This window comes from Salvelinus sp. IW2-2015, linkage group LG3 (genome assembly GCF_002910315.2).
Source record: "Salvelinus sp. IW2-2015 linkage group LG3, ASM291031v2, whole genome shotgun sequence".
Lineage (NCBI taxonomy): Eukaryota > Metazoa > Chordata > Actinopteri > Salmoniformes > Salmonidae > Salvelinus > Salvelinus sp. IW2-2015.
In genome coordinates, this window is record NC_036840.1 from 13,125,712 (window position 1) to 13,142,985 (window position 17,274).

General features: G+C 43.7%; 1 protein-coding gene across 1 annotated transcript; it reads right to left on the reverse strand.

Moving 5' to 3' along the window:
- Positions 1-2,908: 2,908 nt before the first annotated feature.
- On the reverse strand, positions 2,909-11,734 carry slco1e1 (solute carrier organic anion transporter family, member 1E1). Its single transcript, XM_023969186.1, has 16 exons — positions 11,536-11,734; positions 10,978-11,098; positions 10,192-10,342; positions 9,628-9,769; positions 9,185-9,317; positions 8,498-8,625; positions 8,096-8,242; positions 7,781-7,879; positions 7,358-7,591; positions 6,908-7,072; positions 6,232-6,427; positions 5,782-5,944; positions 4,339-4,523; positions 4,162-4,226; positions 3,954-4,071; positions 2,909-3,825 (listed from the first exon to the last, which is right to left on the reverse strand). Exons 3-16 carry the CDS (start codon positions 10,291-10,293, stop codon positions 3,267-3,269), a joined length of 2,436 nt encoding a protein of 811 aa, XP_023824954.1. The 5' UTR covers positions 10,294-10,342; positions 10,978-11,098; positions 11,536-11,734; the 3' UTR covers positions 2,909-3,266.
- Between the last annotated feature and the right edge of the window lie 5,540 nt (positions 11,735-17,274).

Genomic DNA, 17,274 nt, shown 5'->3' on the forward strand with positions numbered 1-17,274 from the left:
AACATGGTCGCGTGCTGCTGGACGCGCTCCTCTATCGCCACAGGGAGGGCGTCTGCTCCGGCTGACTCCATTCGGTGGTGAGTGATTCTGTAATATTGCCTGTGTGTAGCTGGTGTAGAGGAGTCAGGCGCAGGACAGCAGATGTGAGTAATAAACGTAATTTACTCAAATATTCACAAATACAACGCAAATACGCGAGCCCACAATAACGGACCGTATTACAAAACAAAACAAAACAATCACTCACAAACAAACATGGGGTAACAGAGGGTTAAATAATGAACAAGTAATTGGGGGAATGAAACCAGGTGTGTAAGACAAGGACCAAACAAATGGAAAATGGAAAGTGGATCGGCGATGGCTAGAAGGCCGGTGACGTTGACCGCCGAACGCCGCCCGAACAAGGAGAGGGACCGACTTCGGCGGAAGTCGTGACAATAGTGCTGCATTTCTTCCCCATCTGACCGTGAATAGGGGTGGGAGCATTCCGGATGGTCCCATTAAGGTAATCTTAGGAGATATTGATTTTTAGCATACTGTAAATGCCTGTGCATAATGTGCCTAATAAAGCATAATTATTTTCATTCTCTTCAAAGGAATTCTGTAGAAGCAGCCTTTATTTTCAGACTCTGCAGGCCTGCTGGGAGGCAACATATTATAATAAACAGGTAAGATTCATCCCACAAAAACAGGAACAACAGAAAAAAAGAGATAGATTTCATCCCAAAACAAGTTTTATTTCAAGACAGTTTCGAGAAGGTGGTCATAAGAGTTCTAAATATCACTTGCAAATTGTGAGGCATGAGCAGTTGTGAAATGTTGTGAGAGGCCCTTCTGAAAGCACATTATATGTTATTTCGTGGCACGGTCTCACACCTTACCTCATCTTGCAGAAGAAGCTCATGGTTCACTATCTGTTGCTCCTGAGTCAAGGCCAGGTCCCGCCCCATGTCACCACGGAGCACAGGAGCGACTGGCTGGTGTCTCAGGGCAAAAAATCCCTTAGGGAGAGGTGAGTACCACATCAGCACTCACCCTCAGTGCCAAAATAAACAACAGAAAAATAGGAAGCCAGGAAAGTTCAATTGCTCTGTGTTTTATTTAAAGGGCATGGAAGGAAACCCTGGAGGAGGTGAATGACCTTGCTCGACTGGTAAGAGAATGAGAGTTAGAGACATACTACAAGTCAGTGAGCTCTTTTCTAGCCTTTCAACAACTAGTTGTTACAGCAGAATAGATCTGTTGTGAAATTACACTAATGGGACTTCCTGTTTCCTACGGCAGGTCTGGGAAGTAAACACTTGCCTAAAAATTATGGATTTAGAACACGAGGCTTTCTGCAAGCTCCACTGCTCCATGCACCCCACCTCTCCAGCTGACGTGTTCCATGTACTGCCCTGCAAACGGCTTGCTCCATTCATCTACATATCTGGAGCTATGCAGAAAAAGACTAGGGCAGTGTTCTCTGTGCACATTGCACGTCGTTTAGCTTTGTCTTCTCCTTTTTTGTTGATTTCAGCGATCCTAAATTCCACAGCATCGCGGAGAGAGCTGTGAGGAGCATTCCGTGCGAGCTGTCCAATGAGCCCGGTATCAACCTGCTCAGCCCATCACAGGTGGTGGTGGAGGTGGTGCCCAGGCTCCTCCTGGCGCTGTGGCTTCAGCCAGGGGAAGGCCATTCAGAGCACCCTATCCTCCTAAGCAGGATGGCCGTGTGCACAGCGGCGGCCAGAGGGGAGAAGCTCTCCACCATGTTGAAGGCCCCTTCCTCTCAAATCCCTTTCTCCCGGGCTGCTGCTTTTGACTCTGTGCGGTCGATCCTCGGGAGAATCATTCGGTCCTTCTCCACGCACTGTCTTTTTTAATGAGCTCTGTCTGTGCCTTTGTGGCGGACGAGGTGCAGAGCTGCTTCCAGCCCACTACAGCCACCCTACCAGTCCCCCTGTCCTCGCGGTGGACGTCTCCGCCACACTACCAGTCCCCCTGTCCTCACGGTGGACGTCTCCGCCACACTACCAGCTGACATCCAAGCAGGTGAGTAGCACTGATAGAGAGCACTCTGACAGATGCCTGTCAGGATTGTTGTTGTCACCCCTAACACAGATGCAGACCCGGCTTCTTCCCACCTGGAGGTTGTGGACATTGCCCCTAACACAGAGGCAGAACACGTCTCTTCCTACCTGGAGGTTGTTGTAATCCCCCCTAACACAGAGGCAGACACGGCTTGTTCACACCTAAAGGTTGTGGACATTGCCCCTAACACAGAGGCAGACCTGGCTTCCTCCTACCTGGAGGTTGTGGACATTGCCCCTAACACAGAGGCAGCACCCCTAACACAGAGGCAGAGCCCATCTCTTCCTTCTTGGAGGTTGTGGACGTCACACCTGAAGAAAAAAGACTCTCACGATGGCTGTCTTCGCCACTCTGCCAGCTGACATCCAAGCAGGTGAGTAACACTTATATAGAGCACTCTGACAGGTGCCGTTTGTCATGACATCTTGGTAGAACCTTTCAACTGGCCAGAGTTTAGAACCTACAGTTTACATTTGAATACATTCTGTCCCTATTTTTTCATTTTCTGTTGCTGTGGTCACCCCGGATGTCATCAAGGATGTGACCCTGGATTTTCCATGCAGAGCGAGGAAAGGGGCAGTCCGGCGATTTTTTTGCAGGCTTTGGAGGGCAGTGTGCTGCTGCTCCTGCCACAAGGAAGAGGAGGAACAATATGAATTATTCATCAGACTTTCAGAAATGGAATTGATCCATAGACCATTAAATTATTTGCATTATAATTGGCTTCAATTCTGTTTTTCTTCTGTTTACTACTTCATTCATTTCAGAAAATGTCTATAAACTTTCACTTTGCAAGTGTGGAGTAGGTTGTGTAAATAAGTGGGAAACATCCCAATTGCAATTTTAATGCTTTTAATAATTTACTTATTACATTTTTATTTATTACAGTATTATTTGACCAAAAAATGGAGGGCGCTCAACCTACGTTGAGTTGAGGTGCAACCCAAAACTTTAATCAAAATGCATTGTTTTATTCAAGCAAGGTTAACGTTTCGGCCTAGTCTATGACGATATGCAAGATGTGTTTGCCCAGTAAAAGGGAGTCCCAGACTCACCCTGCTTCTTGAGGGTTGCAGACAGTGAAAAAGTATAATTTTAAGTAAATGGCACATTTCAATTCTTGAGTACAAATCTTTAATGAACATGAATTTAAATACAATTGACTTGAGGATCAGAGCAGGCAGGCTGACTGGCTAGCCCTGAAGGCCCTCTACCTCTGTGTGGTTCATCTCAGCCAAGAGGTTGTGTGGGTTGTCTTTCTCTCTGTGGGTGTGAATCACTATGACCTCTCCCTCCGCCTGCTCGTTGGCCTGATCAGAAGGCTTCTCTTCTTCCTTGCTCACAGGAGCAGGAGGGATGGCATCTGGAGTAACCTCCTCCTCTCTTCTATAGAACACCTCTTCCACCTCCTCTTTCTGGCTGCGAGTTTGACTGAGGTCACTCGTTCTCTCTTCCTGGGTGTTGGATAGTTCCTCCTCTGTGTCTTTTTGAGTTTGGGGGGAGTTATCCTGTTCCGGCTCTCCCTCTCTTTCTCCCTCTTTAGGGGTGTGCACCTCAATTTCTTTCGGTGTGTTGAGGGGTTCAGTGGTTTTGGGGGGAGTCTGAAGTTCGATCTCTAGCGATGAATGTGGGGGCTGTCCCGTGGTGGTGTCCCCCTCCCTCCTAAACTGTATCCTCAGCAGGACAATGACTGCGATGATGAAAAAGTAGGAGGAGCCACTGAGACATGTGATGAGGCCAAGGAAGATCACCCTGCAAGGACGGGGATAGGACACATCACAACACTGCTGCTCATTCATATTCAAACACACCTCAGAGTACGCACACACACATGGACGCACGCACACACTGGCGCGAGCCCACACACACAATTAACTTACCTGTACATATCAGAGTCATACATTCGACAGGCACCTCTGCCCCCGCATTTCTTGATCCCCCACCTCAAACATGTTGAGTCAATCAAAGCCCCGAAGTACACTGGTGCTGGAATACCCCCTACAAAGAGATCAGAGTTCAGTGCGCTGTATATAGGACCTCTATGATATCAAGGGGTCTTTACATACAACAGAGAAAATTGAGACTTACCTAGGGTTCTCATCACCAAAGTTTGGATACCTAACGCCAGGGATTTTAGCTCGGGCTTGATGCACCTACAAACACATATCACACATCACATACACAGACTAACACAGTCTTGTGGCAGCAGGTGTCCCAGGTTCCAACCCTGGTTGGTCACACAAGTATTGGAACATGGCGACTGACCGTATGATGACCATGTATCCAGGCGTGGTCCCAAGGGAGTTGATAAAGGAGCTGAGTACCGATACAGCCATGTAGGAAGTGAAGCTGCGGCTGCACTCTCTGCTGTGAGGACACTGGCCTAATATTACTGACGTACTGCCCTCTGGTGCAGAGGAGGACAACACACAGCTGCAGTTGTGGAATACCTTGTAGAACAACAACAAATACAGTAGTTATAGTTTCTCTGTTATTGTCTATAATCTCTCTCTATATATATATAGTATATAGCTGTTTCTTTCACTATTTTGTAACCTATTTTTTATCTTTACAGTTTGCTGATCATTTTAGATTAGATGATGACTGACATTGTACTCTTATTGCAATTAAGAGAGTGCACATATCACATACTTTTCTACTATTTCACAGTGTCAACATTGTTCAGTGGCGATAAGAGCACACACTGTCAATTATTTACACCTTGTAGTTCAAACAATAGACACAACATGGCTGTGAACCAAAGGAGGCAACTGAGGGGAGGATGGCTCATAATAATGTCTTGAACGGAGCGAATGGAATGGAATTCTGTTCCAGCCATTACCAGGAGCCCGTCCTCCTCAATTAAGGTGCCACCAACCTCCTGTGCTGTAGACTCACCTAACCCATGTCTAAGGGTTAGGGTTATCCTGAGGGACTTCCACTGCTCTGATCTGGTAAAGTATTTGCTCTTTGACACGACTGTCAAAGCAACAGGAGTCTACAGCCGAGTCTCAGGGCAGTAGGGCCTAGTATGTAATGATGTAATACCATATTTACCCCATATCCTGTGTTTGTGTTGATGTCATATTGAACAACTACCAGACAGAACCTTCTCTACATGGGAATTGAATACCATCTTTTTTTCCATACATCAAAATAATACTTGATTGCCAATCAGCAATTACTTACTTAGTCCTCTTCGTCCCGGGTGGGAGATAAGGCCCAAGGTAATTGTTGAAAATATTTTTTTTCAATGCCAATGAGTTACACTGAGTGTACAAAACATTAAACATGCTCTTTCCATAACATAGACTGACCAGGTGAATCCAGGTGAAAGCTATAATCCTTTATGGATGTCATTCAATCCACTTCAATCAGTGTAGATGAAGAGGAGACAGGTTGAAAAAATGGATTGTAAGCCTTGAGACAATCGAGACATGGAATACATATGTGTTCCATTCAGAGGGTGAATGGGCAAGACAACATATTTAAGTGCCTTTCAACGGGGTATGGTCGTAGGTGCCATGGGCACCAGTTTTTGTCAAGAACTGACACACTGCTGGGTTTTTTACACTCAACAGTTTCCCGTGTGCATCAAGACAAAGGACATACAGCCAACTTGACCCAACTGTGGGAAGCATTGGAGTCAACATGGGCCAGCATCCCTGTGAAGGTTTTGTACACTCGGTACATTAATAGTATTTGTACCGTGCTCTTGCCGTATCCTGTAGAGCTGGAGCAGCCTGCGAGGCAGGGGGAGGTGTACGTGATGCCGTTGTCTGAACACACAGGGTCCCACTCCCCAGCMAAGCAGGAGCAGTCTCTGTTACACTCTGACCACAGGTTGCCGTTGTACACCACACCAGGGGTCCTGGGGGAAAGAGAAAATGGCTGCCAATCATAATGATGTTTAAATAATTGTTGCTGAACTATCAATGACATAGGCACAGTGAAAAAACAGCCAGGGATCCTGGCTCAGTAACAACCATACTGTATATTCCCACAAGAGGGAGCCCCGGCACAAGCCCATGTGTGTTTTGGTCTCACTCCCTCATTTTCCACTGATCAAAGCTTTTTTTGTTTTTATATAAATGAATGAACTCAATGATTGAATGAAGGAATCAACCCACCAACCAACCAATCAGATGTCATATTTACCCATTGTAGGACACGGTCAGCCCAGCCACCTGAACGTTGTCACACTTAGTGCCAAACTGCAGAAGGAGGAGGAGGTAGGCCATGAAGGAGGTGACGAAAGACAGCTGGGCTCCAGACACAACGCCAAGCTTATACCTCTTCATCAGTAGACCGCCCAGGAATATCCCCACGGCAACCACAGGCAGGTTCAATACACCTGGAAAAGTAATACTCACACATCTATAGTGTTACCAGAAAAAGATATATACTGCATCTAAAGATGCATTAGATCACCAGTGTACTGGAGTTTCATTTCTACTCAGTTTCAACAAACCTACAGGGGACAAGAGAGAACATTTTTTATTTATTTAATGCCATTCAACATCAATGCTGACAGGAGGGAACATTTCAGTTGGAGCATGTCCAGGTTTCTATGGCTTTGTTTAGACAGGCAGCCCAATTCAGATCTGTCAATTCAGATCTTTTTTTGAGTAATTGGTCTTTTGACCAATCAGATCAAATCTGAAAAAGAGCTGATGGGAAAATATCTGATGTGACTGGTCAAAAGACCAATTAGTGGAAAAAATATCATAATTTGGGCTGCCTGTCTAAACGCAGCCCTTGTCTCTCTGTCTCTGACCCAAACCTCTTATAAAGACGGTAGCTGATTGAGAAACATGTAGCTACAGTATCTAACCAATGAGGAAGTTGGCTCTGGCTGCTGATTGGCCAAACTGCTGTTCCATGTACTTGGCTTTGAACGTGAGCAGGCCAATGAAGGAGTTGAACTTCAGGAGGCTGCCACACAGAAGCAGAAAGTACGCTGGTGTGCTCAGCAGCTTTTTCAGTGACGGTATGAAACCTGAAGATATACGAGAAAAACATACAACACAGTTACTTTTTCTGGTTTGGGTTATGTGAATGCTTTGAGTCTTTATTATTTACAGTTAGAGGGCTCTGTATATAATGTATGGTTCCTGTATTGGAATATAAATGTCCATCATAAAAAATAGGCACAGGATTCTACTTCCTGGACATCATAAATAGTGCCAGGCATTTTTCTTGTTCACATGACCTGAGTGACTGAGAAAAACTTTGGGCTCTATTCATAAGCTATCTGAAAATCGCCAATGAAAGTCTTGACTACCTTTTGCAATTTCAGCCAGCGTCATGGACTGACGTGAGGTGGCGTCGCTGTTCTCTGTCCCATCCTGAGTAGAGGTGCTAGGAGGCAGCTTGCTCTCCTCTCCCTGCTTTGGCAGCGAGCGGGGCAGAAACCAGAAGGGGATGCCTGACAGGAGCATGATGACAGAGGAGACCAGGAAACCCAGCCACCAGGCCCCCACCCAGCGGGCATCCTTGGGAGTGATGGTCACAATCTCTGGAAGATGTGAGACATCTCTATCATAAGGACTGATACACATACTATACTGAGAATACAAATAACATAAAGGGAATTATTTGAGTATTTTCGAGTGGTTTTGAATTCATTTGGATCCAAAATTAATATACATTGCTTAGTAGAAAGGACCCTAAACACAATAATGTGTACAGTATGTGATTCTCTTACTCAGATCGACATATCCAATGTCTACATAGAGACTGGCACACAACGACCCCAGCAGGAAACCAAACATGGGACCTAGCAGTGTGATGGTCTGTAGACATGCTGTCAATCATAAAACACACAGTTAGGCCTACAGCCTGATCTACTCAGTTACTGTACATATTTACAATAAATGACACACATTCATTGTACGGGTTCAACACTACAACACACCACACACCACACCACACGACACACACACACATCACACACACACACACACACACACACACACACACACACACACAATGGCTTCCGCTGCGAGTGGAATTAACTCACCAATGTAAAAAGCAGAGTTTTCAGCTTTAGCGAAGTCGTCGATGTAGGAGATGCCTAGTGGGGTGACGGGGGTCTCTCCTATCCCCCTCAGAGCGTTCCCCAGAAACACATAGATCCACATGTGGGAGCTGGAGTCCCTCACACAGTCTACAGAGGGAATCATACAGAGACACACAGGTGCACAGTAGAACTCCTCTATCAGGGACGACGTATGTACAACTTGTACGCTGCACCATGGTTCCCTATGAAGCCAATAGGCATCTGTAGGGCCTGCAGAAATAGTATTGTAAGTAAAGTCTCATGCTAGTTCAGCCTTTGACAAGTCAGGCCAAGCGAGACTACTGCAGGAAGGTACAATTATAGTGGTAGAGACAGGTGAAGATGTTTCTCTGCGATTGGTACCTGTGTTGATGTCCGAAGATGTCTCCCTCTGGATCTCAGGGATGTCTGTCTGCTTTAGAAGGTCCAGACATGGAGTTATACTGACACTGTCATTCATTGAGCCTCGGATGACTGTGTCAAATGTGTAGCTGTAGAAGAGACAGACCAGTTAGTTGTCATGTCATGTTCTGCAGGCCTTATGATGAGCAAGGACTCAAGTTTAAGTGTAACAATGACATGATTCGTTGAGATGAGACGCTGATCAACAACCAATCTTTCGTGGACAGATCTACGTAAACACAACTGCTTGTGTAGAATCTGTCAGGAAGGAATGGGATGCGTAGGCTAATGAGCGGCAGTAGTTTCTGTGTTTTTTTTGTTACTGGTTATTTTGTGTGTTAGCAGATTTCGATTTCCGAAAGGGGAGGGGACATTTGGCCCATGGACTTGCTCGTAACTTGTAAAGAGAGAAGGTGGAGCTCCTCATTCCGATTACGCTCCTTCTTATAGCATCTCTTAATCCCATCTGTTAACGTGTGTAGCCCCATAACATAATCAAGCAGCTGACCAATTACGCAAGACTTTAGTTCTAAGTTAACCGAGATGAATCAGCGACTGCATACGTTTCTTTATTTCTAAAGTGAAACTATCCTCCGCATTGGAGTATCTCTACAAGTATAAGTTTAACCAGTATTTCAATTGTTTTACCGTCCCATGAAGAAGTGTGGCAGGCCTGTGAGGAATGATCCTACGGCCATGAGGAAACAGCCCACAGCGATCAGCCTGGGCCGGTGCAGCTTTGCCCCAAAATGGCTGACCACAGCCAGGAACAGCAGGTTACCTGCAAGAAACCACAACACTACAGTAGCCTGGAAACGCAAATTTAAGCTCTGTTTAAAAAAATACTAAAAATAACATAACAGTTTGGGTTCCAGACTACCACAACATAGCAGCACATAAAACAATGTTAGGGGTTTGGTAGAGTTATGGACGAACTGCCAGTTAATCAATTAATAGGAACAACTACAAAACGGAACAGTATTGAGAGCAGACTGATTGAATCACAACAAAAATGGACCACACTGTAGTCTGTAGCGAATATCTAGTTTCTCTACATGAATTCTCAAGCAACTCAATGTTATTGTTGATACCCATCTCAAAGCTGCCGTCTATGAGTCCGATGAGAGAGCTGGACAGGTCAAAGCGTCTCTCTATCTGAGTGATGGCACTCTTCATGTAGGTCCCTGACAGAGCTTTGGAGAAGTAGGCGAATGACAGGGCCACGATGAACAGCTGACAAACACAAGGGAGAGAACATTAGTGTGTGTTTATCCATGTGTATGTGCTTGCCAATGGTTGTTTGTCAACGTGTGTGTGTGTGTGTGTGTGTGTGTGTGTGTGTGTGTGTGTGTGTGTGTGTGTGGTGTGTGTGTGTGTGTGTGTGTGTGGTGTGTGTGTGTGTGTGTGTGTGTGTGTGTGTGTGTGTGTGTGTGTGTGTGTGGTGTGTGTGTGTGTGTGTGTGTGTGTGTGTGTGGGGTGTGTGTGTCTGTGTGTCTGTGTGTGCATGCTTATGTGCGTGCCAATGTGTACTCGCGGGAACGACGTGAGTGCATATGTTTCGCACATCTGTCTGTGTGTGTGTGCATGCGTGGATGCGTGTGCAGACAGAGTGCATGCACATTCATTTGTGTGCATTTTAAAGCATTATTAAGCACCTTGAGTGTAGAACAGCAGGGGCGTTTGGTGGCCTGCTTGTCAGAAACACACAGTTCCTGTTGGCTGGTCAGCTTCCCTTTGTCCTCCGCTGGATCACCCATTCTATCCAGTCAGATACAGGACAGCACACTGCCTCTCAGCTTGCTCACCCTTATGCAAAAAAACACATGAATTTCACACGTGAACACGTGAAGTGTTCCAAAAACATGTTTTCATGATCACGTGATCTTATGTGAAGTTAATGTGATAATGTGATAATGTAAAGCAACATGTGATTACACGAAACTACACATGTGAAAATGTGATCACTTGAAGTGTTCCAAAACATTTTTGTTTTCACATGATTTCACATAAAATGTCACATTTGAAATCATGTGACTTTCAACAAGTGAAATAATGTGGTTTTTCTGTAAGGGCAGGAATATAGCATGCATTTTGATGTTATGTTTGATGTTACATGATCTTGAAAAGGCAATGTTCTTTGAGGTTCTTCCATGTTCCTTTCCATTTATTTTCCATTTTACTTTCCCTCAGTCGTTTTCACTTTCCTTGCCAAACAAGCTATGTGTCAGTCAAGACTTATTCAGAGCCAACATGAATTGAAAGCAGCTTTCAATGGATTTTAAACCATTCAACAAATAGTTTTATAAAGGTAGAGTAGACCCAACTAAACACTCTTGATTCTTTAGACACACATTGAGAGCCTACACGACCGTAATTAGCCCCAAACGGAGCATGGTAGCCTATTAATATGAGTAAGAAAATACTGACTTAATAACTCTTACCTCTGGAGTATGAGAATCCAAAAGTGGCTATTCACAAACACCTCGGCACAGTTACTGTCAGGTACTGGAAATCAAATCCATGTTCTGAGATGACGAAGATGATTCTGGCTTCATTTGAATGCTAGTAACAATAGGAAACACAGGCCAACACAATGCAAATATGTACATGAGTTAGATGGTGGAAGCAGGGAGCATAGCTGGACAAAGGCACTGGCATTTTTTCTGTTTTCTGATAATCCCCCCCAGATTTAGCCTGGCTAATTCTTTCTCCCCTCCCAAATTCTCAGCACTCCAACCTGAAGTCTGAAGTAATAGCAGAGTCAGAATCAATCAAGTACCACCAAAACACACACATACATGCGTGTACACACACACACACACACACACACACACACCAACACACCACACACACACACACACACACACACACCACACACACACACACACACACACACACACCACACCACACACACACACAACACACACACACACACACACACCACACACACACACACACACACACACACACAGAACCTGACTGGATAAATGTTAAAGTACCTGACCTGAGTTGGGGCTCCTCTCTCCTCCTGTGTATCCCAGACAAACAGCTGAGTCTCCCGCCTCTTTCCCTCCTTGTCTCTGGTGGCAGACCTTTCCCCTCCTACTCTCTGCCCCCTGAGCCTGAGCCCCTATTCTATGAGCGGGTGGCAGTGGAGGTACTGAGGACCGACCTAACAAAAGGCCTGGCACATTTCTATTCCACACACAAGCCTAGATAGAAACAAGTGGAGAGAGTGTGGAGAGAGAGAGAGAGAGAGAGAGAGAGAGAGACAAATCAACTTAGTTAACTCTTGAGAGGCTGCACAGCATCTCCCTTTTTCACACAGCCTGCTTTCCTCAAAACCAACCTTTCTGGATGCCAAACATCAAGCACCCCTAAGGGTCCTTGGGGGCACCTGTGAGTGCAGGTTGCAGGTTTTGTACACCACAAAAACCTCAGCTGCACTTGTTAAGCATTTAATCTGTCGAAGAGGACTACAAGAAGGCAACATTGCCGGTTACAAAACCAGCTCGGCCAAATGTGTCCCAATGGGTGGACCCAGCTGGGTCTGAGTCAGGGGAATGTGTTATTAGCATGTTTAACCCGCATGCATGTGGTGCAGGCAGACAGGTCGCCCTGAAAGCAGCTTTGCCCCAACAGGAGTTTAAGGGATTAACAGTTAAGAACCTGACACATTCCTGGGCACCAACCAAGGGAAAGTGCCCTTTGTGTTGACACCTTACTATTGCTTCACGCTTTTGTCAACTGGCATGGCAGAGACAAATTTGTACGTCTAACTTCCATACTGTAGGTAATAGAAGCGCCAGCGGGTGATGTTAGGAAGGTACTGCAGCTTAAGATATATATTGAACATACAGGTTTAACACTTTGGTGGATTTGGAGTTGTTTGCACTACAACGCATGTGTAGACTCAAGGTCTAGTTGACCTTCATTCCTTTCCTTTCGCTGTACTGTTCAGCAGAATACCAGTGCAAAGAAGATGTTATACTACTTTCTGTAGACAGTGTAGCCTTCTGGTGATATTGGTTACTGCTTATTTTCACCAGTTGTTGAAGACCTATCAACGGTTGAGATTTGTTATGGGATTTTTATGAATAATGACTAAATGATGTATACATTTAACGTAGAACTATAACTAAAACGACCCTGTCATTGTATGATTGTATGACATTTATTAGAATCATACATCTATAAATCGGATGTGTGTAGTTTTAGTCAGAATTAGGACAAGGACTTTTTGTTCCTTGTTAGTATGTAAGCAGGGTGCAAGTGTGAGACAATGTATGAGATAAGAGGAGCTTATCTACTACTGTGTTCCTTTCAGGATATTCTGTCCCCACCCAGGGAGGGGAGAGACCTTGGGCTTGTAGTAGATTGTATAACAGGTGGCAGACAATGTATGAGAAGAAGACTTGTGAACTATATTCTCATTGTTTCTGAGAGGAGGAGGGACATTTATGACGAAATGTGAGGTATATAGACCAATGTACAGGAAATGATAGGCAGAACGTTCCCGTAAATAAACATTTGACTATTGTAGACTGGGCCTCTGTCTGTTTTTATTTCTATCAGTATTTATACACTTGTTTAATGACCGATTTACAAATCATTGGAAATCATTGAAAATGACAAGAATATGCAAGTTTAACAACGGCACAACAAAATATCACCATTACAGTATATACATGTCCTAATCACTGGCTACAGTACTGTATATACAGCCTTCTCAATATTGACAAGAATTATTGATATAAATTCACAAGATCGCTTAAAAACAGGGCTTTACAAGGTAAAAAATAGTACAACCAACAACATTCCATCGCCATTAATATGTTCTTGAACTAATATTCTTCAATTGCAAAAGATAGATTACAACATTTAGAACAAAGATAAAATTGAGGGTAAACTAAGTTTACCAATAGAACTAACAACCAGGTTTAGTGGAATTATGAAATAGTATGAATTTATTTATCGACATTTAAATCTCAATGAAAACATGTCATTTTTACCAGTAACTGTGAGCTTGTTTTCTTTAGCAACTGTGGTGTAAACGGGATAAAAGCTTCTGCCCTGTACATTATCTGGAACTAATAAACTCGGGCAGTACCAAGTCGTCCATTATTTCCAAATAATGTACAACGTTTCAGCGTTTATCCCTTACATGTACGTGTGTATGTAAATGTATAGATGTCTCTCTGGGTCTATCCGCCCTTTCCTTGCTGTGTTTGGTCCTCTCCTTTCTGCCCCAGTCTCTTTCTGGTGCAAGCTGCAGCCACCTTATGACAAACTTCTCCGTCTCTCCATCTGTAGCCTTGGATGTGAAAGTGTTTCTCTTGACACCACCTTTGAATAACAGAAATAAAGAGCAAAATAAGTAGTTACAACAATTAGTCAGATATTGACACCACAGACAAATCCTAGGAATGACACTCCAGACCTCAAACGCGAAGCACATGAACACAACACAATAACCACAGAGGTTTTCAATTTCAACACTCAGTCAAACAGATCAAGAGATGTAAATATGTTCCTGTTGTAGCGCCACCGTGTGGTCAATTTGAAAGCTTGCATATGTGGAGTCTTGACAGGGTTTGGAACATGTGTACAAAGTTTAGTTGCGATACAAATATCCGTGTCTGATTTATACGCATTTATGTGCCAGACTACGCCCACATTAATGTTTTTGGTCAGTTGTTTGAAATACTAGTCTGGAAAATATTGCGTTGAAAGACATTTGTCCATAGATGCCATAGATTCACCCAGATTGGCGGGCCCCAAAGGCCTCGGATCAATTTCCTGGATTTTTTTATTTTATTTTTTAAACTTTTATTTAACTATGCAAGTCAGGTAAGAACACATTCTTATTTACAATGATGACCTACCCCGGCCAAACCCAGACGATGCTGGGCCAATTGTGCGCTGCCCTATGGGACTCCCAATCATGGCCAGATGTGATACAACCTGAAATCAAACCAGGGACTGTAGTGACACCTCTTGCACTGGGATGCAGTGCCTTAGACCACTGCGCCACTCGGGAGCCCAGATGCAAGGTCTGGCCATCCATTATATAAAAATTCCAGTTAACCATGTTTTGAGGCTATAAGGTGTTTGTTTTCAGTTAAACAGGTCTATGTTTGGTTCTGATGGGGATGAACAGTTAAACTAAGCTCAACAAGCATTTATAACTTATTTTCTTCAAGAATCAATGGCTATACAGTGCCTAATGGAAGTCAACACACCCGTGAACAGTTTTTACATTTGAGATTGAATCCTTTACTGTCCAGCCACACCAGCTCAGGCTCAGGGGGTGCATCGCCAGCCTTCAGATTCACATTTTGAGAATTTGGTGCACGGTGGTAGGTGGAGACAGGCCATCAGAGAGACTGCGGGTGGAGAGACAGAGTCTGCTGGTAGGGAGACAAACAAGAAGACATCTATTGTAGAGCACATTACTTTACATGGGGTTCAAGTGAGGAATGGGTTGAACTGGAAACACTCATCATTCAACCTATAGAATGCTGTTTTACATTGTACTTATAGTTATTATTAGTGGAACGTTAAAATGTATTGTAAACCAGAATGGATGGACTATAATGGTTGTTAAACAAGTAATACGTTATTATGAGTTGTGTCACACATACATTTCTGGCTGTGAACAGTCTGAGTATTTGGTGCATGGTGGTGAAAGGTGGAGACAGTCGGTCAGACAGGAAGACAAACAAGAAGACATGTATTGTCGAGCACACTGCTTTACATGGGGTTTAAGTGAGGAATGGGAACGGAGAAACTTTGACAACAACCATGACCAGTCCAGAAATGAAGCTAGCTACAATGTCACAAAGTAATTAGCGACTGCGGCGAAATACACTACTACAAATAGAATAGCTACAATTACCTTCAGTTGAAGTCGGAAGTTTACATACACCTTAGCCAAATACATTTAAACTCCGTTTTTCACAATTCCTGACATTTAATCCTAGTAAAAAATCCCTGTCTTAGGTCAGTTAGGATCACCACTTTATTTTAAGAATGTGAAATGTCAGAATAATAGTAGAGAGAATGATTTATTTTAGCTTTTATTTCTTTCATCACATTCCCAGTGGGTCAGAAGTTTACATACACTCAATTAGTATTTGGTAGCATTGCCTTCAAATTGTTTAACTTCTGTCAAATGTTTTGGGTAGCCTTTCACAAGCTTCCCACAATAAGTTGGTTGAATTTTGGCCCATTCCTCCTGACAGAGCTGGTGTAACTGAGTCAGCTTTGTAGGCCTCCTTGCTCGCACATGCTTTTTCAGTTCAAACCACAAATTTTCTATAGGATTGAGGTCAGGGCTTTGTGATGGCCACTCCAATACCTTGACTTTGTTGTCCTTAAGCCATTTTGCCACAACTTTGGAAGTATGCTTGGGGTCATTGTCCATTTGGAAGACCCATTTGCGACCAAGCTTTAACTTCCTGACTGATATCTTGAGATGTTGCTTCAATATATCCACATAATTTATCTTCCTCATGAAGCGATCTATTTTGTGAAGTGCACCAGTCCCTCCTGCAGCCAAGCACCCCCACAACATGATGATAAACACCCCGTGCTTCACAGTTGGGATGGTGTTCTTTGGCTTGCAAGCCACCCCCTTTTTCCTCCAAAAATAACGATGTCATTATGGCCAAACAGTTCTATTTTTGTTTCATCAGACCAGAGGACATTTCTCCAACCAGTACAATCTTTGTCCCCATGTGCAGTTGCAAACCGTAGTCTGGCTTTTTTATGGCTGTTTGGAGCAGTGGCTTCTTTCTTGCTGAGCGGCCTTTCAGGTTATGTCGATATAGGACTCGTTTTACTGTGGATATAGATACTTTTGAACCTGTTTCCTCCAGCATCTTCACAAGGTCCTTTGCTGTTGTTCTGGGATTGATTTGCACTTTTCGCACCAAAGTACGTTTATCTCTAGGAGACAGAACGCATCTCCTTCCTGAGCAGTATGACGGCTGCGTGGTTCCATGGTGTTTATACTTGCATACTATTGTTTGTACAGATGAACGTGGTACCTTCAGAGGTTTGGAAATTGCTCCCAAGGATGAACCAGACTTGTGGAGGTCTACAATTTTTTTCTGAGGTCTTGGCTGATTTCATTTGATTTTCCCATGATGTCAAGCAAAGAGGCACTGAGTTTGAAGGCCTTGAAGTACATTCACAGTACACCTCCAATTGACTCAAATTATGTCAATTAGCCTATCAAATCAAATCAAACAAATCAAATTTTATTTGTCACATACACATGGTTAGCAGATGTTAATGCGAGTGTAGCGAAATGCTTGTGCTTCTAGTTCCGACAATGCAGTAATAACCAACAAGTAATCTAACCTAACAATTCCACAACTACTACCTTACACACACACACAAGTGTAAAGGGATAAAGAATATGTACATAAAGATATATGAATGAGTGGTGGTACAGAACGGCATGGCAGATGCAGTAGATGGTATAGAGTACGGTATATACATATGAGATGAGTACTGTAGGGTATGTAAACATAAAGTGGCATAGTTTAAATGGCTAGTGGTACATGTATACATGAAGATGGCAAGATGCAGTAGATGATATAGAGTACAGTATATACATATGAGATGGGTAATGTAGGGTATGTAAACATTATATTAAGTGGCATTGTTTAAAGTGGCTAGTGGTACATTTTTACATATTTCCATCAATTCCCATTTTTAAAGTGGCTGGA